Raw genomic sequence first — 25,976 nt, forward strand, 5'->3', positions numbered from 1 at the left:
TGGGTTATATATTTCTATTAAAAAAAAATTTCTTATCTCTCAACTATTTCTTCAGGTCTATTACCTATTTGTTCCTTACGATAATCTGCCTGGACGACCGATCCCGATTACTCAGTGTGTAGCGATCTGAGACCGGATACGTTCTCCCGGTGTGTTCCGGCTGCACGTGACCACCGTACAGCCCGCCCCCGGAGCGCTGTGATTGGCTGCGTTGTGCTCTGTTTGTTGTGAGGAGACGGAGGCCGCCATCTTGTTCCCGGAGATAGGAGCAGCGGTGCATTACCCGTTACCGAATAAGACCAAGGGACGGGGGTCCTCCGGGAGGACTAGCGGTCTTATACCCCGCTGCAAAGCTTTAGCATCGGCTCCCGCTACGCTCCCCTCCTGCGGCGAGTGTCCGGTTTTCGTTGCTCTTGCGGGAGGATGAACGGAGGATAAATGGTGCCCAAACCGGACAGCGGCACCTTCCTCGTCCTCTTTCTGCTTGTGCTAACCCTGACCGAGCCGCTGCGGCCAGGTGAGTGCTCCGGTGGGGGCGCGGCCTTTGGGCGAACGTTGATAAAAATGGCGTTGCTGTTAGGAGAGGGGCGGCTGCACATCACCGGGGCCGGGCACACATATACTGTCATGGGCGTGTGCTCGGCCCGTTCACATTAGACGGTAATCCTCAGGTCTGTGCTCCTGGAAGGTCACCCCCTGGGCTGCCGCTCCTGTCATACTGACTCAATGCCGGTGTCCCCTCATAGTGGGGGTAGAGACCAATTGTGCCAAAACCTGCAGGTTCTTAGGTGTGTTTTTTTTATTTTGTTCCCAAGTGACACCTCCACAGAAAATGCTGCCTGGGTGGGGATATTTTGACACTTTTTCTTTTCACACTTTTTAATGAGTCAAATCAGACTAAGTCATGTCTGATTTCTCCGCGTTTATATTCCTGTGTGACTACTAGCGCGCTGTATTAGGCCTTCTCTACGTGACCCCGTGGTGACAAACTGGTGGCCAACCTGCACCAATTCCTGGCTTTCCTGCATGATGAAATGTGCAGAGCCCAGTGACCTGCATGTATTGTGTATTGAAGATCACAGCATGGCACTTATTGCTGCAGGCTTTTTTTTTTTTTACTGAGATTTTTTCCTTGCAAAGGTCAGAAATTGTGGGGATCTGCAGAGAGCTCTCCAGCAGCTGCAACCAGAAGATTTGTGACAATATCATGTTGCAAAACTTTTCTGACTTTCCACGTAGGTGTCCTTATCTTTAGGATACAAAAATATTAAGTGGAAAAGGATATAAAGGACGGAAGATTAATTCTACAGGTTTTTTTAAGACCCTCCTGGTATTGCCGGAAAATACTATATTAATAAATGTGAACATACCTTGGTTATTCCTCCTACAAATTGAATAATTGGCCAGTTAGGTCCTGTGCACAGTCCATTTTACAAAGAGCAACCACATTGTGGGAGATGTGTAAAAGTGTTGGACCCCACAGTCTTGGGGAGTGTTCACACGTAAAAGTATTAAAAACCTATTGCAGGCACCTTATGGGAATGCAGCTTCACACATGCAGAGTTCGGTTTGAGAACCGTTCCTTATCATGGAAGCAGGAACTCTGTGCTTTACATAACATATGTGTCTGTTCCTAGAAGTGGATTTGGTTTGTCAAGTGGTCCGTGGTTCACTCAGCAAGTGTAAAGCCACCCATGGTCTGGCTGCACATGAACATGTTCTGTCTATGGGATCGGATCCCTATGCAGGTCAGATCCCTCGGACTGAACATGGTGCACAGCACGGGAGTCTTTGCATCATAAGAACTGTTACATTAGTTTGTAGTTCGCAAGGCGGACAGCAAGTTGGACTTGTGTCCGGAGCAATTTCCATGTGCATAGTACATTTGTGTAAGGACAGCCTCACCCTATTGGTAAGAATGTCAGCACCCACAAAAATAAGCTGGAATTTTTTTTGTAATCACTTAAATTTAGTGGTTTACAGGTATATAATATAAATCTGAGCAGATCAGTAAAACCTTTCTTTAAAATTTTTTTTATTTAATAGATTTCTAATTTTAAGCTTAGCAGTTGGTAATGCCATACCACATTTTTTACGGGGTTTTATTTCCAAGGAGTTTATCCTCTTATGTGTCTTCTACACAAAGCTATAGAAATGTCAAGGATTTTATGTACAAAATTGACCCACTTAAGAAGGATGACAATTATGTCGAGACCCTAGCTGGAGGCAGGCGACCCAGATCTTCTCCACTGAAGACATTAACTGTTAATCTCTTACTGTCCCTAGCAATGTATTCTTTATGTCCATTTATGAGCATGAATACAAAAAAAATAAGAGAACTGAATACTTCTAATCTTTTCATAACCAGAGCAGTTGAGATTTCTTAGTTTGGCATAAGGCTAATCCATTGTTTCTTATCTCTCAAGCAATTTTCATAGACAGATCTCCATAGAAAGTTCAATGGTTACCACAGTCCCACTCTCCCACAATTAAAGCCAACATTATGTTGGGCAATTTATTAGCTTTCAAGAAATACTTTTCCTGTTTGACAACTACTGTATGTCATTTTAGAGATATTTTGTATTTATTTTTATGTAAATTAACTTCTTGTTGCACCTTTTTGTACCAGGAAAGTTGCTGTGCCTTTGGTGCAAGTGTCTTCTTCTTTCTCTACTTTCTCTCTACAAAAATATGTCAGCCTTTGTTTAACAGTCTGCCGCTCCTTGGTGCTGACAAGAATAAAGAGAAGACTACTGTTGCACTAGAAGGCATAGTCTTGTCCAGTTAGGAGGTGGTAGATGTGGTCTTCTTAAGATTGTTTGCTTGAATTTGCCCTAAGGCCGGAATTGGTCACAGCATTGTTTGGGTTTCACAGACCAACCACAGTTTGGTGTCTCTCATTTAAGGCTAAAGAAAAAGGTGGATTCTGCCTTTTGACATTATCTCATAAAAACCATATAGGACCTTCCAGTTAAAGGCTAGCTTATACAATCTTTGTTGCTTTTTATACGTAGTAGCACGCTCATTGTGCCAAATCTGTTGGAGTCCTTATAATAAGGTGTGTAACCTTGATAGGAATAATAATAATGAGCTAGTCCTGCACTCTGATCCTGTTCTCCCTGTACACAGTAAGGCCACATACACATAAGCTGCTCTCGGGCTGCCAATAATGGTTCCATGTATCACCGTTGTGTGTTGCTCAGCTGAATGTCTGCAGAAAACGTTTCTTGTGTCGTCCGTTTTTGTGGAGCAACATAAAAAGCGGTGGTGCCATCCATTGTTTTTGTGTTTCCATAGACTTCAATGAGTAGACTTGAGCCACAAACACAGGCATGAATAGGACCTGCTCCATATAGATCTGTATAAAACACGCTGGTGTGCATGGGTTTGGTTGATATTAATGTGTCAAATGTACACGTAACCTAAAAAGGAAAACTTGTTCGTTGTCCTGCTAAATGCTGGAGCAGATAACATCTGAGTAAAGCAGAAAACAGTTTGTTGCACCATCAGTAGGAATATAAAACCTGGGCAGTGAGATGGAAAATTGTACATGCATCCAAGATCTCCGGAACGCTTAGCTCACGTTGCATTCTGTCTGACATAAATGTTTGAACAAATAGAACCGGAGGAGTGTATAGCTGACTGTGTCTTTAGACTGTCGGCATAATGCTCAGCTTGGCAGGCTCGTTCATGGTGCTGAATGTCGTTACAGCAGGTTTCTAGAATGAAAGCTGTCCGAATAAAGGAAATCTACCATCAAAATCCATCATGATAAACCAGCGACACTCGTAGATCCATTCACTGTGATTGTAACAATCTTCTTAAATTTGTTATCTATGGTCTTCTAAAATCAACTTTTACCTTTATGCTAATACTCGAGAAGGGCTCCGAATTACTAGAGCCCCTCTCTGATGTAGCTTACCCTGCGCAGGGGCACATCCCTCTCCCACTGTTTTCTGAAACGTCTTCTGCTGCGGTGATATTATATCAGGCTGAGGAAGCAGGGGGAAAACAGTGTAAAAGTCTGTGAAGTTACTGGAGTGATGGACTCTAGTTACGCCCCATGAAACTTTTCTGACTTTTAGCATTTTTTTGTTAAGTTGATTTGAGAAGGAAGGAGGCTATGGATAACATACAAAAGATGATTACCAAAGTCAGTGCCAGAATCTACTAGCAAGTGTCCCTGGTTTATCTATACTTGATTTTGATGGTAGATTTCCTTTAAGCCATAAACTCATGATCCCCATTTTCTGGTATATTGCTACATATTGAAGTAGGCCATACGCACTCAGTGCTGATATGCTTTAAATAAGTTCCTTTATTTTGCTATGCAGTTTGTTTTGCTTTTTTAGTTCTTCTTTTCTATGTGTTTTTTTAATAGTTAAAAGTTAGCATTTGCTACTCCTACAACATGTCTTCATTTACCCTTTAGTGACTGCAGTAAAAATCTATATAGCGGTCACTAAGTGCCTTAGACTAGGCTGCATTGTTTTTACGCCAACCTACTGCACAGTTTTACGTGCTGGTCAGAGCCGTTGCAAGACAACTGGGGACCCGCTCTAACAGCCTGGGTTTGAGGGAGATCAGATCCGGACTGTTTAACCTGTTTCTCAGAAAAATATGCAAAGTTTTCCAGGATGCAATAAGGAAAACCACGTCTCTTTTAGCTAACTTGTAAGGCTCCCTTGACACTCAGCATGTCCTACAAGAGGAATTATGACATGATGCAGGATTAAAACCTAACCAGTTTATCTATTCCAGAAGGAACAAACTCCCAACTGTAGACCACACTGTTTGGACCTAGTTGGGTCTCTTCAGTACAGCATAGAGAACTGGTAATCCCCTAGTGATGTTTACACAATAAAGTTCATTTTGACCACTTACTTTGCAAATCTTCTCAGTTTTATTGCTATTTTGCTCCTATCATTCAGTGATGGTCATTGTAAAATACAATAGTGTGGGGGGGGACCCTGAGTAGACGCTTCATGATTGCCCTGCGCTATTAGATGCTGTCTGCTGTCAATGAGCCTAGGTTATCAGGGTACAGGGTTTATCTACACTTTCATTTAGCTTCTGAACAGTCTACAAGTATCTGACAAATTTGGATAAGAGAGATGAGACAGGTCAGAGTCATGAGATGCATGTAAGACACAATAACACTCATCTCTGCTGTCTCTCCTAATCAATAAAACAGTCAGCATTGCTATGTCACCCCTCTCCCCTGGGATCTGGAACTTTTTTGTGAAGCAGCTGCTTCGGTGCCCTCTCCATGCTGCATGGTTCAGCTGAACCTTTGTCTGTAGTAGTATCTGCCTCCTACCCCTCCCACTTCTATTTCAATAGTCAGAAGATTTACTGTTGGATCCAGGAACAACCAAAATTGTAAACACAAGGACTGATAGACGGGTATGTATTATATCTGTGAAATGCTGTATATTTGCTAATAACATTGAATTAGAGAATGTGTGTTATTTTGTTATCCTGAGCACATTAACCCCTAGGCACACCTGGACGTTATAGTACGTTCCGGTGGCTAGATACTTAGCGCACCAGGACGCACTATAACGTCCTGCTTCTGGCACCTCTTCCCGCACTGCCGTGTGCCCGCCGTGCTACGGTGCGGCGGGCTCACGGCAGTGGGAATGTAGCCTAACAATGGGAAAAAAATAAAAAAAAACCTATATAAATGAGGTCTTCTAGTAATGGTGGTGACCCATAGAATAAAAATAATATACTATTTTTACGGTATGGTAAACGGCAAAGAAAAAAAACACAAAAAAATGTTCCTAAAAATTTATGATTTTCATTTCCTCCGCCACCAATTAGCTATAGATGCCCCAAAATTATGTACCAGAAAAGTACATCTCATGTGGCAAAAAAATAAGCCCCTATAGGTCCACAATAAAAAAACAAAAAAAATTATAGCCTGTACAATGTGACATAGCAAATCTGATCTGCATGGCGCCTCTTTCCCCTCTATGCCCGGCCGTGCGCTAGTACAGCAGGGTATCAGTGTAAGGTTCACTGTAGGTGGAGATATTTTTTGGGAACAAAGACATTAAAATATAACTTTTATTATTCTTAAAATAAAATTGAAAAACAGGACTCCAAGTTCAGACATGCAAATATGAAACACAAATGGTTATTTCTCAGTGTTCTGAAGCTAGTAAGGTGCAGTCGCGTGTTGCTACACCCCTTCAGCAATGTGGTACGGCTCTGGTTGTTGCTTACATGTTTTCAGGCAACAGCCCCACACTGAGAAATAGTAAAAGTGGAGCCAGTTATTCTGTGGCAGTATGTGTGGATTTTTTGTTTTCCGCCACACTACTTCACAGTTATAGCAGTGAGCTGCGTTGGTGTCAGTCGATCGGACGTATATACTAGCGTACTCTTTGAGACAATCACACAGCAGCTTATGTGTTGGGACAAATAGCTCACTGCTATAACTGTAAAGCAGAACACTGAGAAATAACTGTTTCATATTTGTATGTCTGAACTTGGAGTCCTGTTTTTCAATTTTATATTAAGAATATTAAGTTATATTTTAATGTCTTGTTCCAAAAAAATACCTCCACCTACAGTGAACCTTGAGCTGTAATAGGAGTTATTTTTGATAATGCTACACCACGTTGTCATCCAGTGATATAGGGTATCAAACTTTGTGGAGCCTTTTTTCATTTAATCCATTACAAACGTTTCATTTTCCACCCAAAATGAATGTATTGTCAAAAAATATTACAATTTGTAGACCACACCTCCATTTTGTTTTAACCCCTATAAAACACCTAAAGGGTTAACAAACTTCTTAAAAGTGCTTTTTCATACGTTGAAGGGTGTAGTTTCCATAATGGGGTCATTAACAATTCTAGCTATTATTTAGGCCTCTCACAGGCAATTAAAAGTTGAGCAGGTCCATCTAAATATTAGTTTTGGTGATTTTCCCAAAAATGTGAAAAATGGCCCCCAAATTCTGAGCCTCATAACATTTAGTAAAATATGTGGAATCTTAAAAAAACCATGCCAACATAAAGCAGACATTTAGGAAATGCAAGTTATGAATTTATTTGGGAGCTATGACTATCTGCATCAAAAGTAGAGAATTTAGAACTTTGAAAATAAATTTTTTTTTCCAAATTTAGTTTTTTTTCATAACTAAACACAAAAGATTTCATCCAAATTGTTAAACTAATTTGAAGTACAATGTGTCACGAGAAAACAATCTCAAAATCCCCTGGATATCTTATATTATTCCAAAGCTATAACCACTTATAGTGACACAGGACAGATTTGAAAAATGGGGCCGTGTCCTTTAGGCCAAAAGAGGCCGAGTCCCGCAGGGGTTAAGAATATTGTCTTTGTTGGAATACCCCTTTAATGCTTTCAGGGTATGGACTCCCCCCTATCATCTATCTCTCTATCATCTATGCTTTTACAGCATTTCACAGATATAATTCCAACTTGTCTCATCAGTCCTAGTGTACACAATTTTGGTTGCCACTGGACCTGACCCTGGATCCTCTGAGTTAAGGGTTGGCAGACATGTTGGGGCTTATTTACTAAGGGTCGCAGATCACACTTTCGTCGGACTGTTTGCTGATTTCGGAATTCGACAGGTATTTAACAGCGGGCTGCGATTGGAATGTGGCGCAGCTGCGCTGGCTTCCAAGGGACAGAAATGGGGGGGGGGGGGGGGTCGGGCGATCCGACTGATTGGGACTGAGCGCGGGATTCAAATTGTGTCGCAAGACCAAGCACTTAGATGCAGCAGGAAGAAGGTGAACTCCGGCGGACCTGAGCGGGGAAGCGACACATGGAGGATATCGGATGCATGATCTTGGAGTATCCGCGGCAGAGTGCATTATCGGCGGACAATATACTTTCTGAGAACTCCAAGGACCGGGTAAGTAAATGTGCACCATTTGTTCTTCTGTCTAGGGCTGTAATGAGCTTCTCTCTGCCTCTAGCCTTGTATTCTAGGACACGCACATTTCCTGCCAGCAATCAACATCCTGAGGAGAGTAAAGCTACAGGCATATAAGGTCTCTTTCCAGGGGAGGGAGGAATAGCATAGCTGTATATGTTGTGACAATGATGGTGGAGCTGAGAATGTCATGTGTGATATGCATCTCATGGATCTGATCTGTCTCCTCTCTTTTTCTGTGTTAGATTATGAGGGTGCATGTTTATATACACTTTCATTTAACTTCTGAACATTCTACTAACATCTAATTGCAATGTAATCTCACAGCATCTCATAGCACAGAGGGATCATGAAGTGTCAGCCCACACTCTTATACTGACCACCACTAATTGATAGGAGCTAAAATGGCAATAAAACCTAAGTAACAATGTAAAGTAAGGAGTTAAAAATTATCTTTACTGGGTAAACATCACTACTGGATTGAAATTTGAGAATTTTCTTTCATAGGCAAACCCTTTTACATCTCCATTAAGATGAGGTGTCTAATAGGCTGTTTGTTGGTTTGTAATACAGGGCAATATATAAGTATTGCAGTGTATAGTATAAGAAATGAAATGATTGCATATAGAAGTCCCAAAGTGAGTCTAAAAAATGTAGTTTAAAAAAAAGTGTAATTAACACCTTGTGATGTGTCTGTTAAAGGGAACCTGTCACCTCCGAGCAGCTAAATAAACCCCGGACAGCACACTGCATAGTCATCGCAATGATCCTAATCCTGTTACTCTGACGTAGATCTGGGAGCAGTTTTTTGATTTGTGGGTTCATACGAGAGCAGCCGTGAGGAGGCGGGCAGAGGCTTAGTCGATCGGAAAGCTGTCACGCCTGCTTGACTGTAGAAATGAACAAGGACAAGAAGAAGAATAAGTTGTTTTTATCATACAACAGCAATGCAGAGTAACAGGATTAGGATCATTGCGATGAATCTACAGTGTAGATTCACTGTCCGCAGTTTATTTAGCGGAGATGACGGGTTCCTTTTAAGGCACCTAACCTGTCAGCTGAAATAAATCCTATAGTAGCAGTTTCTAAAGTTAGCAGCTCCCTAGCTCTACCCCAGTTATAGCAGTGTTAAATCGCTAGCTTTATCAGAACATACCGATTAACTAGGAAACATACATAGCGTTCCGAATGCTGGACCAACCTTGCAGCGGTCTGGCGTATTCATGAGGGGGCAGTGGAGGAAGCGGTGACTGCAGTTACCACCGACATCCGGTGTGGGAGTGTCGGTCGAATCTGAAGAGTTGGAAGTGCTTCGGACCGTCCTCTCAGGAATACGCCGGACCAATCTAAACTTGGTCCGGCATTCGGGCGGTTATGTACTGCAGTATTTCCTAGCTTATTGGTATGTTCGGATAAAGCTAGTGATTTAACACTGCAATAACTGGGGTTAAGCAGGGAGCTGCTTACTTTTGTCTGATAGGGTCTCTTTTTAAGTGAAAAAAAAGTAGATTTAAAAAAAAAATATATATATTTAAACCTCATAAAACCTATTTTATTTTGGTTTCCTCGCAACCCAAAGAGTAAAGTAGAGGTGTCATTTGGGGCGCACAGTGAAAACCGTAATAACGAAAACTCACAAGAAAATGGTGCAATTATTTATTTAGTTTTTTTTTCTTTTTTGGCAATTTCACTGTATTTGGATTTATTCGATCTTCCAAGAGCATGTGGAATACTGCCACTAGAAATTACAATTTGTTATACAGAAAATAAGTCCTCATATAGATCTCTACATGGAAATATAAAAAGTTATGGATTTTTGAAAGCGGGACACAAAAAACAAACTTAAGATGGAAATGGTGCATTGGCGGCAAGGGGTTAAGTGTCTGGGATGTAACTGAGATGACTGCTGTACAGAATTGGATGATCAGTCTATCAATCTTGCATGAAACTTTGCAATTTCTCTTATGGGAGAAAAATGAAGCTTAGGTTTTCTGTGATGGTAGGCTGCAATTTATAGAGGAGAGACACAAGTCACAAGACAATGTGAATGCATACAGTACTGATCAGGCACAAGTGGCATTCAGCAACCTTCCCATGATTGTTCTCCTTCAGGTAAGATCTTCAGGACAAATGCAGTAGTTGTACAAAGCAACCACATGAATTGTGGAACATTGCATACAGAGCCTTATACTACATTATATACATCTCTGCCCTCCCTCCCCAAATCATTATCTTATTCATTTTATGTTTTACCTTGAAAACAATTATACTTGAAGGGCACAATAGGAAATGGTATTTGATACTGGGGGCAATTAAGGGTGTAAAAAGCACCTGACATGTTGGCTTTATGTACGAGTTACTTTATAGCTTGCATGTTTACAATGTATTGTAGGAAATCACATGAAATGAGAAGGTGGTATATTGTGTACCCCTGAGATTGACATCTTTCAGTAGACAAGTGTGTGTACATGAGGAGTTCCTGGCCAATATGTCTTTTATAATCTTCATTATCTAATAGGTTTCCCCTCCGTCCTCTCCATCTATGGTGTTTGGTGGAGACAGAGCTGCTCCTGATGCCTCCTCCACTGCCCTGACACTTGTATATCCTAGTAGTAGGATATAATTCAGCAGGAATTTTTGAGTAAAAAAACAAAAGCTGGAGGCCAAGTGCCAAGGTCATATGAGATGATAGTACCGCAATGATTAATTAATGAAAATGGTTTATGTCCCAACTACTTAAATTGACAACTATCTCAAAAGGACATTAAAAGTAATAAACTTTATTAGGGTATTTTAAAAATATAAGTGGAGCTGCCTACAATTCTATTGTTATATAGGGCCACATAAACAAGACAAACATACAATTATTGTAGTGTATCCTCCAACACGTTAGAGATTACTGTGTGCAAATGGTAGAGCTGTATTGTGCGGTTATACAGCACCTAACCCATTAGCCAGTGTCATGATGAGTGTCGGAGGTCATTCAACTACAATACAAGTGGTGCTAAACCCTCGTGCTCGGCACTTGGATCAGTTCACACACGAGGGTCTGCACCTATTATGACCATACGTCAATGGATGCCTGACGCGTTTCCCCGCTATGTATATTGAGGTAGCGGTTCATCAGAGGACTATTACGATGGTGATCCCCTATCCTACATCTGCCTTAACTAGCCTTCAGCATTGATATCAGCTTGCTAGCTAACTTAAAGTACAGTGGGATCGGTCACGCTAGTATGGTGACATACGCCGGCATTTGTTTTGGCCGCCAAACAAATGCCGGCGTATGTCACCATACTAGCGTGACATCTGTTAAATCGGATTTTAAAAAACCCAGCATTTATTATAGAATTGGCAGAAGGCTAAACAGTGAGTGCAAATAAAGAAGTAAAGCAGTGCACAAGGCTAGATTTATTAATACTATAGAATAGTGACACCTTTTCAACATACACATTTTTTATAGTGGCTGATACTAGGTGATAAAATCTGCCATTTATACCATCTTCATATTGTGTTGTATAAAGAGAGAGATGGGGATTTTTCTTTTTATAAAAAATATATTCTTCATTTAACTGTTGGCCACTAATATAGGTTAACTTTAAGACCCTGATCAAGTCTTTCTGTATAGTTAGCTATCAGTTACAAAAGGTCTCTGGACTTCCTGTGACATCCAGTGGCGGATGGTGGGGACCATTCAGTCATTACTGTGAATATACCCCTCCCATAGCAGTGGATGGAGGGGCCTGCAGGTGAGATGAAGGCCCGATTACTGATGAAAATATTAAGATGCTGCAGATTATAGCACTCACAGATGCCATGTTCAGTGCTGTCCAGTCCTTCTATGGATGCATTACAGAGTTCTCTGGTTCCTTAGGAATGACACTACACATAAATTGTAATGTGTATAAGAAAATTGTAGGAGGTCCCTATATGGATTCAGAAAAACTGGAATACTTGACTACTCACTATGACAGTGAAGTGCATCAGTTGTAGGTTGAGCAATATATGTTATTTATTGACAGATTAAACATTGTACAGCTTTCTTCTTCTATACACCTCTTCTGCGCTGTCATAATAGAAATAAAATTGCTATGCCCTAAACCCTTTTACCTATCCCTGATATAATAAATGATTATTTTCAGTGCAGATTTCATTTTTACTTTGCTGATTGATCTAGTGTTCTATCTTGTACCTTGTTCTCTGACTTTCTGTTAGATCTTTTTGGTAAGTGTTTTTAAATTTTAAATTTCAGGTTCTCAAGTAGTTCTGGCAAGACTGCAATCAGGTGAGCATTGCTTCTAGTGCTGGTAGTGAGTAGATGGGCTTATTTACATCTGCCTGTTTTGTGGCCACAATTTCAGAACTCCACATATGACCACAAAATTGGCTCCTGTGATTATACCCTAAATGTAACAATATTTTCTTTTATCTGTAGCATTGCATTTATTTGTAGATTTGTACGTTTCTACAGACTGGCGTAAGAATTTATCTTCTCCACAAATAGCAGGATTACATTTTTACCTTGAGACCCATGCTTGTAGTGTTTAGGTAATCCTAGCCCCTATGTGAATAGAATAGAATATCCAATTGATTTGCCATATAATCGTTGAAAACAAAAACGCCAATAGGGTAATGTTCCTTTTCATGTTTGGGGGTTTATGCCCTAACCACTCACCAACCCCCCCCCCCCCCATCCCCTAATGTCAAAATAGCTAAACTAAAATAATGGAGTTGATAGTTCCTTAGTAGTGTACCGTGCACTCTTATATCCAGTATTATTGTCACTTCTCTTGCATCATGTCCTCTAACCACAAAGACAAATAGTAGTGGTATAGTGACTTTATTCAATGCGATCAGAATGCAGCAGTTTCCTTAACCTTTTCTTGCCATGCATGTCCAGGAGACTTAAACAATGTTGTGCTTCTGAGGCGCTACTGCACATGACTAAAATCTATGCAGTTCATAACAGGAATGCGCATGTGTAGGGCACCATTCGGCGCTGCACATAGTAGAGATCTTATTTAAAGGGAACCTGTCACCAGGGCCCTAATTTTCACTAAAAACGGGTCGCAGAAACCCATTACAGCTACATTGTATATATGACTTTCTGCTTTCTCAAAGCATTTGTATTAGACTATAATTGTGTGATGTAACTTTCCTTGCACACTGACAGAATCCTCTGTGTAGTCCCGGGGTTGGGTTTTGGTTTGACTGCAATTCAACATGTGACTTGTCTGTGCTGCAGACTGCTCAGCTCTTGGCCCCTACCTTTTTGGTCCAGCTTTAGTGGAAATGAGGTCCCTGATGACAGGTTCCCTTTAAGGGTGACAATCATCCATGGTTTCCTATGTTATCACGTATGACAGGAAAACCGTAGACTAGCTTTACCCTCTTGTACGTCTCCTATTAGAATAGAATCTAATGTTTTATACAGCCTATCTTGTATGCAGTTAAAATAAGCAATTGAGCAAGAAATGAAATGGCTTCAATAAGAGAGAAAGTACTGCACTCGCCACTCTTCAGAAAGTTTTCAATGATTTTTCTTTATTCAGCTGAAGATAAAATGACATACTCACATTAAGGACATGCAACGGAGGGAGTGGAGAGCAGAAAGCTTATACGAGGCAACGGCCGTTTCGTGCCCCTCGGCGCTTCTTCCAGCCTCAATATGATTGAGCTGTCACGTATAATGCTTTTATTTCCCCCCCCCCCCCCAACTATTACTGAAGCGGACACAAATTTGACGTCTTGTAAGACCTCTACAGGTGTCTGGTACAAATTATCTTGTAGAAATGTGTTGGAGAAATGGGGGGACAATTAACCACTTAACAAAAACAAGAGATCAACGCTACAATAATTGCTATTCAAACGGTGACTGACTGATCAATTTAACTCATTCCTGTGCAGTTCTGCCATTGGTACATATTGTGCTATCATTGTCGTAAGAAGTGATGGAAGCTATGATGGATTATACCTCTGTTTATAGGTTCTATGATATTCTTTACAGGTTCTGAATTCCCAAAAAACTGATCCTCCAGCCTTCCTACACTTATCCTCTATCATGGCAGCAGTTTTTACACTAGGTCATGATGCTATGTCTAATGTAGATCTACCCCACATGGCTCCATAAAAAGAACTATTAGCCCTTAGGCTTATAGGTGTCATTTTGTATAAAATTGTTCTTGCCTTTCAGAACAGGTGGACGTAGGCAGTGATGAACATAAATGTGGTAGTATTTTGTGGACAGCTTTGCTTTCCATATAGTAGTCACACTATTCGGTATATCTTAAAAATCTGTCCTGTTCTTTGAAATAAAAGCTTTGTGGTGTTTGGCATAAGATAAATATTTTTAATGTCTTTGTAAGTTCTGTTGAATTGGTCATGCACAAAAGCACCTCATTATAACTAAAGCCAATAAAGTAGGATAATGAGTGTTGTACTTACATTAAAGTGAACCTTCACTATGAAATACAGTGTAATTTTCAGGATATACAGTGGGAGCTTACTTTAAACATATTAGCTTTTTCCTTTCATTCCCTGCCCATTCTAAGCATTGTTGTCCTGGAGAGGGTGGGTTCTGTTCAGTCACTAACAGTCCTTCAGTGTGTGAACACTCGCATAGAAATGCCTAAAGTCCCCTGGACAACATAGCCTAGAATGAATATGGATCTACATTAATAAATGACAAGTTATACTGGATCTCTTCCCACAGAATTATTTATTGGTCTCTTCACCACCCCCTGCCCTATAATGTGTGGCTTGCAGCTCACACTGCGTTTTCCATTTGATGGGTTCTCTTGGACTGTAACATGTCACATTTTGTGTTTACTAAATCTAATGCATGACAAAGACATCTAATGCCTCTGGTCAGTGGTCACAATTGCTGTCGCATATATATGAATGAATTGAATTGACCATGTTTCTTATATTTTATATTTCATATAGGGTTTGGGCTTATTTTCAGCAGAAGTCTTATATTTTTTTCAATGGGCAAAAATCCACAAAAGCAAAAAATGTATTGAAATATAATCATATCATCACCATAACTCTCCAAACACTGAGTTCCATTGTGACTTTATTGCTTTTAGAATTTTTGGTCCCAATTTCTTATGTCTAGCAATGGCACTTTCCATATACGAGCATGTAGCTGCTGGTATCACATTGCATCTGTAAGACTTCATATGTTTATAACTTCTGTAGCATAAGTTCTGGTGGGATTTTAAAGAAGAGAATCTCCCCTATAATTTCACATCAGGCTTGTGTTTCTAGGTTTTATAGAATTGTGGATATCCGCTGTTAAATTTACAGCTGGGAATGGAAGGTATATGTGAAAATTAGACTCTTGACTGTAACACAATCTTTATTATATTAATGGGGAGACTCTCCTCTTTAAAATGATATCACCACTGTTATTCTAGGTGCCATGGCCAGAAAATATACCTGTTTGTAACTAGGGCTCGTTTTTTCAAGTAGGGCTTATTTTTGGATAAACCTTCTTTTTTTTTTTTTTTTTTTTCCCTAAATGATTCTGTTAAATATTTCTTCTCTTTCTTTTTTTTCCTAGAGCTGCGCTGTACACATGTGCAGTTTGCTTGCCACAGTGGAGCAATCCAGTGTATTCCCCTGCAGTGGCAGTGTGATGGTTGGCCAACATGTGAGGATGAGAGTGATGAGGTAAACTGTCCCGGTAAGTGCAGCATGTGGAAATTCTCCAGTTTCTTAGCGAAGGTTTACAAAATCTGTTCATAGAAACAAAATAGATTATTATTTCTTCTGCTTGTTACCAAAGGAATCGTACTGTCCTTTTTTTATAGTGATTTTTAGTGGAGACATTTTTGTTATTAAGTGAACAATACTAGTTTTCTCATTTGTTTAGAGTTTTTTCCACACACTGCCTGTGTTTCACAAACTGCTGTCACAAACTTTTGTGGTATCTTACTTTTACTACTTCATTTATCTGGAGATCCATGGACCCACTACTGCCAATGTGAAAGTATACTAATGTCCACGTATACAAGGACGTGCATGTAGTAGTTCTGTTCTCTTTGGAAATTTGATTCACTTAAGTTTCCTCCCTCTGAAAATGGGGATTATTTTTCCTTGTTGCCTACAAAGTTTTCAAATATTGAATGCTATACGTCTAGTTCTTGAATTTGGTAATATTGGATAGCTTTTCGGAAAATATTGCATACACCTGTTTTCAGATTTTGGATCTGATGTGTATTTATTGAAATATCCCTTTTGTCAATATTTTTGCACACATTTCGATTTTTGGCGATTACAGCGCCATCTGTTATCAGAATTTAAAAAGATCTAGGTCAAATGCATGTAATTTTTCCTGGGGAATAAAAAATGGTAGTTGTCCTCGTCCACCCCCAGGAGGCGTATTCGATCCAGTGTGTGTTTTTGAGATATTACGCCAACGTGTGTGGAATAGACTAATATATTTATCCTTGTACATTTTGAGGGTAAAGTGTTTGTGATATATTTTGCTTACTATAAAAGTTCCTAGTCGTAAAGGTGCCTCACTAACCTTGCTCTGCTTTCTGTATCCTGAACTTAAAATAGACACAAAGGTCATTGATATCTTGTGTCCTCAGATCAGCAATCTATTACAAATTTGAATTCTGGTGCTTCTTTTAAAGGGATACTCATCTCAGTTTAAATATAACTTTATTGTATATAGCACAACAGCTAATAATCCTGTATCCTCTAGAATTGTATTAGGACTTGTATGTTTGTTTGTTTTTTAAACATATAGTGTAAACAATAACAAACTATATACCGTATATACTCGAGTATAAGCCGAGGCCCTAATTTTACTACAAAAACCTGGGAAAACCCATTGACTCGAGTATAAGCCGAGGGTGGGAAATGCATTGGTCACAGCCTCTCCAGTAGATAGCCTGCCCCATAGTATATAGCCAGCACCTGCCCCAGTTTATAGCCAGAAGCGGGGGAAGCCAGAAAGGTGATATATACGAACATTTTGTCTAAAATTCTAGTTAGGACCCTGCAAGGACTATACAAAGAAATCTTATACCAGGAGATCAAGCATTTCTTCCTTCTTCCTGTCCTTGTGTCTGGATATAAGACAATAGGTTAATGCTGAAGCCTCCCCTTCCAAAATGGCATATACTTGTATAGAGCACTATATATTAGATGTTTGCAACTGAGATAAGAATAACCCTATCACTAACTCCTGGAGGCCTGGTTGGGAGTTACCAAAACAGCTGAACGCAGCTTCTTTTCGCTGTTTCATTAACTGAATAGAGGTTAATCAGTATAGCCTAACGGTGTAGCTTGCTATTATACGGTTTTCTGAAATTCCCATAGTTATGGCAATAGTGTCGCTCACTCTGTTATATTTCTGTAACTTTTATATACCTCTGTTTTATTTACCGTGTGAAGCCATGTCATAGCGCCACGATTTCCTCCTAGAATCCAGCCGAATATATGGTTCTGTTAGTAGCAGGTAAACTCCTGTTCTCATTGGAGGATCCTAGGAAGACATTGGGGTGAATTTAGGAAATCATATGAAATCATTGTTTTTGTTGCCCATAGTATTAACGATAGTCTTCTGCTGAAGATGAATGTTGTGTTGTGATGGCAACTAAATTTCATACTAGAAATAGCACTACTCATCTGTTCAAAGTCCTTATTGGCACACAGCCTGATGGTCCTGGTTCCATGCACCAAATCTTACTAATCCAAGGGAGAAAGGACACAGCACTCCAGGGTATTTAATGTGAAAAAGATGAAGTTCTTTATTCACTCAGCATAAATGGCAATGTTGTGAAACTTTGTTTATGCAGTTGAGAGACTCACATGAGTTGAAATGTCACCATGGGAATCTTTTTCACAGTGATATCCTGGTGTGTGGTCATCTTCTTCCTTGTATTGCTACATTTCATGGTTACTTTTAGAATTCACTTTAAAGCTTTAGGATGTGAGAATGGTTTGTGCAACCTTCCCATCATGTCTCTGTAGCTATCGTTGACCATGCAAAGCTGCAGACAGTGTTGGGTATTGGCCCCGGGCTGTGTAAGCATACCTGTGTGTGTACTGTTAGTAGCAACAGGAATTAAGAAGGGTGGGGGGGGTGCATTTTTAATCCAGGATTGTAGCTGGACTCAAAGCACTGCTGTGTGTGAGGATTCAAAGGAGGTGCTTATAATATTAACATGGATCTTCTGTACATCCCGCTGCTTTACAAAGAATTCAATGCAGCTAAATTACAAGTGATAATAATCTCAACATTTTTTTAGTCTTTCTCCAGTTTCATTTGTTTTTGGTGTTAACAAGTTAGCGAAAATGTAACTATAGATGTGTATATGTGAAACAGGAAGCAAATTCCAGAGTGGTGTTATAAGGGCAGCGATATTTCACTGCTCCTTAAATAGGGGCATATGGCCTTTCTGATACTGATACTGCACCCGGCACAAGTGCCATTAAAATCACTCAGCATAACACATTCTTGTGGGCTAAATCCAGGCCCACACCTGCCTTGGTGCTGCAGCTGTGGTCTTCTAGCATATGGACCTGTATGTCTGAAGAGGTCAGCAACCCTCTCATAGCATATTTAATGAGGGAAATATACAGTGTTCTTTATAATTAGTATAGACTTTGAGCCGCCCTTTTATAGTTGTATTGATTGTCTATGCTTACTGCAGTGTAAAAACAAATGTCATATTTCTTTTATTGTGAAAAATTTCTCTTTGAAACATTTTATATTTTCACAAATTTTTCTTTATACTTTTCTGTACATGTTCCTCAAGTTTTTTTTTTCTTCAATATCAAAGTTACCAATATGAACACATTTTTAACTATTTAGGTTTCATTATGTTGAATGTGTTTTATGCCTGGTTTCATGATAATAAGTAGATATTACATGATTGTGACTGTGTACCAGCATGTGGATTTTATATGGAGAAGCAGAATATGCAAAAGGTACATGTGTTAATGCTTTTTTTCCCCTTTGTTAACTAATTAAACATTACATTTTTAATTTCCATAATTGATATGTTTGTAGCTCAGAAAGATTGGCTAATATTAAAGGGCTTGTTCAAAGATTACTTACTGATATTTGGGACTTCTTCCACTAGAAACCTCACCATTCATAGGAACAAGGGTCCTGTTCCCCCTAATAATTTAAAGGGGAATTCATGCATAATTCTTAACACCTGCCTATTGGACTGAGTACAGTACTTGGCTATTTCCTACTGTGCCATAGAGAACAAATCAGTCTGTTGTCCCCTATCCTGGGGGAGGTATTTACAATGATTGGCGTTTTATACAATGATATATGATATATATTTACAATGATTGGCGTTTTATACCCCCCCCCCTCCCCAGAGGCTCTGGCTGAAGGAGTGGTCCACCACTCGCTCCTGATTTTCACCAAGTTTGACAGGTTTATACCAAGTCAAATCTGGAATGGTCTCTGCCAGCCAAGGCGTTCAGGCCTCCCAGCACCCCTTCTCCAGCCATTTGGTTCCACACCCTGTCACACCCATAGTGGTGTGTAGAGCACTAACTGCCTAAAATCAGCTGAGATGCCAATTTTAATGCACCTCGAATACCGCTCCGCCAATGTGTCCTGTTTGGAAAACCTTTTTTGGTGGTATGACGAATGCTGACCGATACCACTAAGGCTTACATTCTATGTTTTGCTTGGCTACGTTTAAAGATAATGGAGGGAAAGGTCTTTTGAAGTTTGGTGTGGCCACAGATTCATAACAATTCAAAGTTTAAGCAAAGTTTTTTTTTTTTTTTTTTGTTTAAAATGTTTACTTTTTCCTTCAAGGACTGGGAGGAGACCAAAGAGGATTTCATGGAAAGGAGAGTGTGGAAACACGACATGGTCGTGTCCGGACTGGGGAGGGGTCTCGATTCCAAACCGTCAACTTGGCCCAGCCTGTACGCTTCAGTAGTAAGTCTCGTACTTTTTTATTATTTTATAAATAGCTTTGTGTTATAGGGGAGCTCTGTTTTGTTTCCTTTTGTAGGCTAGAGTACATGAGTAACGAAGTGTGGAAAAAATGTAAAGAGAATGATTAATCTACATTTATGTTTCTGATATGTAATTTTTCTGTTTGCAGATCTCCTTTGTGTTTTCTGTATGAAACTATGAAGTAGACATCTTGCTTGAGATTTTGTTAAAAGCCTTTAGGCCTCAAGCACAAAAATGTCCTATTACCCATTGTATCGATTCGGTGATGGTGGTGCTGTGTGCTTGCAAACCTGTTATTAGCCCTAGTAGTCAGTGCTAAAAATGTAGTATCATGGGGTCAGAGGTTGCATTAATGCCTCGCCATGCGTCAGACGCTATTATCCCCCAAAATAATTGCCATGCGTAAAAGTGCACTTGGCAATTATCCCCCGTGGGCTTTGCGGTTCAGTATGCGCTGAAATCCAGCAAAAGAGTGAAATATTAATAATGGGTCGCAGTGTGCGCCAGACCGCCCAGCAGGACACATGATGCTATGTCCACAAGACCAATAACAAAGCTCCTTTCACACTGCTGATTTTGAGATATATCTACTGATATTGTTTCCTGTAGAATGACAGCAAGCAGAGATCTAGAAAACATTGAGGAATTGATACAATTTTCCAATATACTTTCTGTATAAGATGTATACAGTATACTGTAACTTTTTTATTACACAAACAATATAAATTATTTGCTTAAAGAATAATAATCCTATTTCAGAAGGTCTCAAAACAGACTAAGGCTACATTCACACTGCCGTTGCCCGCCATACCACAGCACGGTATGTGCTCACTGCACCACCACCAGTGACACGTATGTGCTCACTGCACCATGGCCGGGCTCCATAGACATCTATGGGGTTCACAAATTTGTGGCCAGATATCGGTCCCCACAACGTTTGGTGTCTAGTGAGCCTAAACCTAGTAATTTTTAGGGATACAATAAAACAAATGAAAGATGTTCACGATTTGGGGGTGTGTACCCCCTCCTCTTTTTATGTTTCCTAGGGAAATGCCCATCAGGCTGGCATCACTATGATGGGACAGCAAGCTGCTATAAGGTGTACTCTTCTGGTGAGAACTACTGGGATGCTGTTCAGACCTGTCTGAAGGTGAATGGATCTCTAGCAACCTTTACCACAGACTCTGAGCTAAAGTTCATTTTGGCTCAAGAATGGGAAATGGAAGAAAGGCCGTTTTTAAGAAAGGACCAGAGAAGGTGAGGTCTATTCTTTTATACATTTTATACAGTTATAACAACGCAGTTCAATGGCCACCTTCGTTCTAAAATCAACTTTTAATATGATTCTAATGATCCAGAAGGGCTCTGGGCACGTTACCAGAGTCCCTCCATGTTGCAGCTTCACAGGCTGTTAGACTGTCTCCCCCCCCCCCCCTTTGCCCCCTCAGCACTTTTCTCCTCCTTGTGCCTGCTGTAAGCTCGCAAGCTGGGTGTTATGGGGTGTAACGGCTTGTGAAACTGCAGCACAGATTGGATGTGTTAACAACCCGTGTGGCTCATTGGCATAAGTATAAAGTTTCTTTGGCTCTCAAAAATAACAAACCTAACTCTTTATATGAAGATGTTGTACATTTTAAACTGTGACTGTTTCTTACAGTTTTTTTAACAGTGATGTTTTTGTTATTGTTTTGTAGACTATGGGTAGGTTATCAGTTTGTGATAACAAACAGGAACCATTCTGTGGAAGGGCACTGGGAAGTGGCTTACAAAGGTAGGTGGACTTTAAAGGACACCTGTCATCAGGTCTGTGTCACTTGTCCTGTCACTACTACCTGTTGGAGCAGCTCACAAGGATCCCATCCCAGCCTTTATCTAGTTATTTCATACATTATTCATTGTAAAATCATCTATTGTTTTATCATGTAAATAAGGCTGGTCACATGGTCAGAGGCAGTGATGTCACCCCTGTTACCCCTGCTCATGTCTGTGTGTAATGAATAGTAAAGCATTGCTAGTGTGTGTGCTGTATCTGCTGACCTGCTGCATCCTCCTAATATACATGTGTGACACAGACATCAGCTATACATGAATCTCACATGTTCTGCTGTAACATGGCTGCCTGGAGCTGCTGTATCTCTCCTAAACACACACACAGGCAGCAGGGGGGCGTGGCCACTAGCACCAGGAAGCACATCATTATACAGCCTAACATCATTATACAGGCTGTCAGTCATGCACTGGGGGTGTGGCTGTGCCTCCCACTCATGAATAAGGTGGACAGCTTGAAAATGCTAATGCTTCATTGGACATTTCACAGGTCATTTGCATACAGCTTTAGGACCTCATTGCTTAGGTTTACAGGCATGTCGAGAGACAATGAAGGGATAGAGACAATGCTCTCTAATGGCAGTTTATGAAAATATATTTAGTTTAGGGGGGTTATTGCATGACGGTTTCTCTTTAAGGCAAACTCTCTCCAAACATTGGGGTAGATTTATCAAGTTGTCTGAAAGTCAGAATATTTCTAATGAAGCAAAGATCCCGGCACTTCGAGGTAAGTCAAATGCAAACGCGTTTTTCGGCTCTTCCCGAGCCTTCGTCAGGCTCGGGGGCTCGGGACGAAGGCTCGGGAAGAGCCGAAAAACGCGTTTGCGATATTCTCTGTATTATATTTGAAAAGTTTATTCAATTAAAAACCCGTTTGAATTTGACTTACCTCGAAGTGCCGGGATCTTTGCTTCATTTGAATTACACTCCTATCCACGAGCACGAGGGAACAGTCACCGAGTGCCGACCAGCTTCACAGCAGTCAGAATATTTCTAGTTGCCCATGGCAACGAATCACAGCTCCCATTTAAGGTATTCATGAGCACTGGTAAAATTAAAGCTGAGCCGTAATTGGTTGCCATGGGCAACTAGAAATATTCAGATTTTCAGACAGCTAGATAAATCTGCCCCATTATGTATAGTTGTCATACTGGGGGTGAGTTTTCACAATAGGACTGAATTCATGATTTGATCATTTTGGCACAAATAGTTGCCAGTCCATACCCTGTTCTATGTTCTGCGACTTTTTGCAACCCACATAGCACAAGACACTGCCAACAGATTTGTCACAGGTCATTGCCACTTTAATCGGACGGCCGTAGAACTGTCGCAAGGAACCGGCCTAATGATAAATTCCCTCCGATGACTTTATATTTTAAACTGTTTATCTTTGGCTTTCAGGCTCCTCTGAAGTCTTCTTACCTCCTGTGCCCATATTTGGAATGTATGAAAATGAGAACATCCTTTGTGCCCAGTTGCAGTATTTCTATCTGCCATCTCTCCGACACCATGGGCTCCATAGCTGGTATGCTGAGAACTGCTATGAAAAGTCCTCCTTTCTTTGCAAACGCAGTAAGTAGGTTTTCCTAATTTCAAGATTGGTTAAATGGAAAATCCCAATACAAGGCAGCATTTTACTTAGAATAGGGTAATATGTCACCAATAATAGAAACACTCACAATGGTGTACATAAGTGTCCAGGAACACTATAACACTATTTTATAGTACGTTGTTGTAAACTGTTGACCTATTACATAAATCCATTACAGCATTGGGCACCATTAATAGTATAGAAAGCAGATTAGAAATATGTGAAACAAATATATTTAGTGTAGAAAATAGACTAAGAGTACATGTACACGGCTGGGCGGACATACCACTGTTTGCTGGAGAGGAGGAGGAGGTGACCCCTCCATAGAGAAAAGTGGCGCACAGCCGCACACACGGGGAAAGATAAAGCATGCTCTATCTTTCCCCATCTTTTCCTGGTGCTCCGCACGGATCAGTGGCACAAATGTGTGGCACTGTACCACCACCGGGCTGCCATTGCCGTCTATGGGGACGTATATGCGGCTGCACATGCTAAATGTACCAAAAGTATTATATGTATAATGAGCGGGGTAAATGCACCATCTCCTATTATACATCCCTGAGTCATTAAATGTTATGGTCAAGTTACAGGCTACTGATTACTAAACTTACTTTCCATCTTTGAGACAAACGGCATACTAGCATCCATGCATTGTATCTACTATGTCTACAGAAGTTTTGGAAAATGGCTAATACAGGCAGTCCCCGGGTTACATACAAGATAGGGACTGTAGGTTTGTTCTTAAGTTGAATTTGTATGTAAGTGGGAACTGTATACTTTATCATTGTAACCCCAGCCAAATTTTTTTTGGTCTCTGTGACAATTGGATTTTTAAAATGTTGGATTGTCATTAGAACCAGGATTAACAATAAAGCTTCATTGCAGACACCAGTGATAACTGTTATAGGTGTTTATTGTAGTCTAAGGCTAAAGTACAGTAAATTGCCAACATCCAGAGGTCCGTTTGTAACTAGGGGTCGTATGTAAGTCAGGTGTTCTTAAGTAGGGGACCGTCTGTAATGAGATTTTATGAACTTTTTGGTGGTGCAGGAATGGGTTAAATGTTAATGCCCAGATACGAATACCCGTTTAAGCTTTTGATTTTCCATGTTCAAGTAGCAATGTGTTTGAGGGAAACTACTTTACATATAAAACTAGTTTTATATTTAACCATTTAAATCAGGTAGGTATTGATGTAGAAATAACTTGTGTGTATGAGCTTCTCCAAGAAGTCCGCATTATAGGATGCACTGTGAAATAGTGTGCTATATAAGTAATTTTTAATGTTTTTATTTTCTTTTAGGTCAGACATGTGTTGATATCAAAGACAATATTGTAGATGAGGGCTACTACTTCACCCCAAAAGGTGATGATCCATGTCTCAGCTGCACCTGCCACAATGGTGAACCTGAAATGTGTGTGGCTGCGCTGTGTGAGAAGCCACAGGGATGCCAGCAGTATCTTAAGGATCCAAAAGAATGTTGTAAATTCACTTGCCTAGACCCAGGTAAGAGTGGCCAAGACGTGTTATTAATGAGTGCTTTGATTTCTTTTCTTTGATATTTGCTCTAACAAGTACGATGATAAATGCTAAGGCTAAACAGGTGAATATAGTGAAGATAATAATATGGTCAAGAATATAAGCCGAGGGACCTAATTTTGGCACCGAAACCTGGGAAAACGTATAGAGTATAAGCCTAGGGTGGGAAATGCGCTAACTACTCTTAAATAAAATGTCCAGCATAGCATAATAATATAATAATCTTGGTACTCAACACCAGTGCTCACGCTGTGTCCCCTTCTGCTAGCGGCTCGTCTTGTTCCTACATTTTCCAGCTTCGCGGCAGTGTGACAGAGGCATGTATATACTCTCTACCTGCACACAAACAATGTGGTTTCGTGTTGTGCCTGATTACCGATGGTGTGTGGGCCGAGAGCATAGAGTTGCCTCTGCACACACTGCCGGGAAGTCAGAGGATGCAGGGACAATAGGATGCCAAGGGGTGAGCACTGAAGGGAGTACTAAGGTGTGTTTTTTTTTTTTGTTTTTTTTGTTTTGTTATATAATAGAATATAAGGTAAGTGTGGTTTTTTTGCAGCATCAAAATTGGAGTATATACAGTAGTAAATAATATAAATCCTGTTTTATTAAAAGGAAAAAAAAAATTCCATTTGTGACTTGACTTACACACATTTTGTTCTGACTCCTTTATTATAATGCCACAGAGCTGAAAACTAGTTTTTGTATAACTGCAGTTATTACTTATGCATTAAGTCTAATGATCTGTGAAAGCATCTCTGTTCCTACACTACATGCTCTCGTGGGCGATTGATTCTGTACATTTAAAGTGGTTTTATCTTAAGAGGTTTATCCTCTGTCCTAGGATTTTGACTGCTTACAGGATGGTTGATCGCTGAAATCCCTGTATGTATAGGGTAACTCATTGGGGCTAGTGTTCCCCTCTTCTGTTTATTACCAAGAACCCCAGCTCTGGGATCTACTGTGATAAAACATTTATGTTCATTCTCAGAGTAGGGGATACATGTCTTAAATTACAAAATACCATAATTTCCTTTTTAAGGCTACATGCGCACTGCCGCTGCCCGTCGTACCAAAGCACAGCGGGCACACAGCAGTGCACGGGGAGAGGAGGAGGTGAGCGCTACTCACCCCCGCCCCTCTC

At 40.3% G+C, this 25,976-nt stretch overlaps 1 protein-coding gene across 2 annotated transcripts in view; it reads left to right on the forward strand.

Moving 5' to 3' along the window:
• The first annotated feature begins 203 nt into the window (after nt 1-203).
• DGCR2 (DiGeorge syndrome critical region gene 2) overlaps nt 204-25,976 on the forward strand; it is a 33,014-nt gene continuing 7,241 nt past the window's right edge. The window contains exons 1-8 of one of the 2 annotated variants that reach the window (XM_072144818.1): nt 205-517; nt 12,174-12,206; nt 15,486-15,608; nt 19,728-19,853; nt 20,921-21,131; nt 21,569-21,645; nt 23,103-23,273; nt 24,596-24,799. In XM_072144818.1, the coding sequence (XP_072000919.1) occupies nt 439-517; nt 12,174-12,206; nt 15,486-15,608; nt 19,728-19,853; nt 20,921-21,131; nt 21,569-21,645; nt 23,103-23,273; nt 24,596-24,799 (1,024 nt within the window). In that variant the 5' untranslated portion in view covers nt 205-438. Of the gene's footprint in view, nt 518-12,173; nt 12,207-15,485; nt 15,609-19,727; nt 19,854-20,920; nt 21,132-21,568; nt 21,646-23,102; nt 23,274-24,595; nt 24,800-25,976 lie in introns of both variants that reach the window. The other variant, XM_072144828.1, reaches the window with a different exon arrangement.

Source organism: Engystomops pustulosus, chromosome 1 (assembly GCF_040894005.1).
Source record: "Engystomops pustulosus chromosome 1, aEngPut4.maternal, whole genome shotgun sequence".
Lineage (NCBI taxonomy): Eukaryota > Metazoa > Chordata > Amphibia > Anura > Leptodactylidae > Engystomops > Engystomops pustulosus.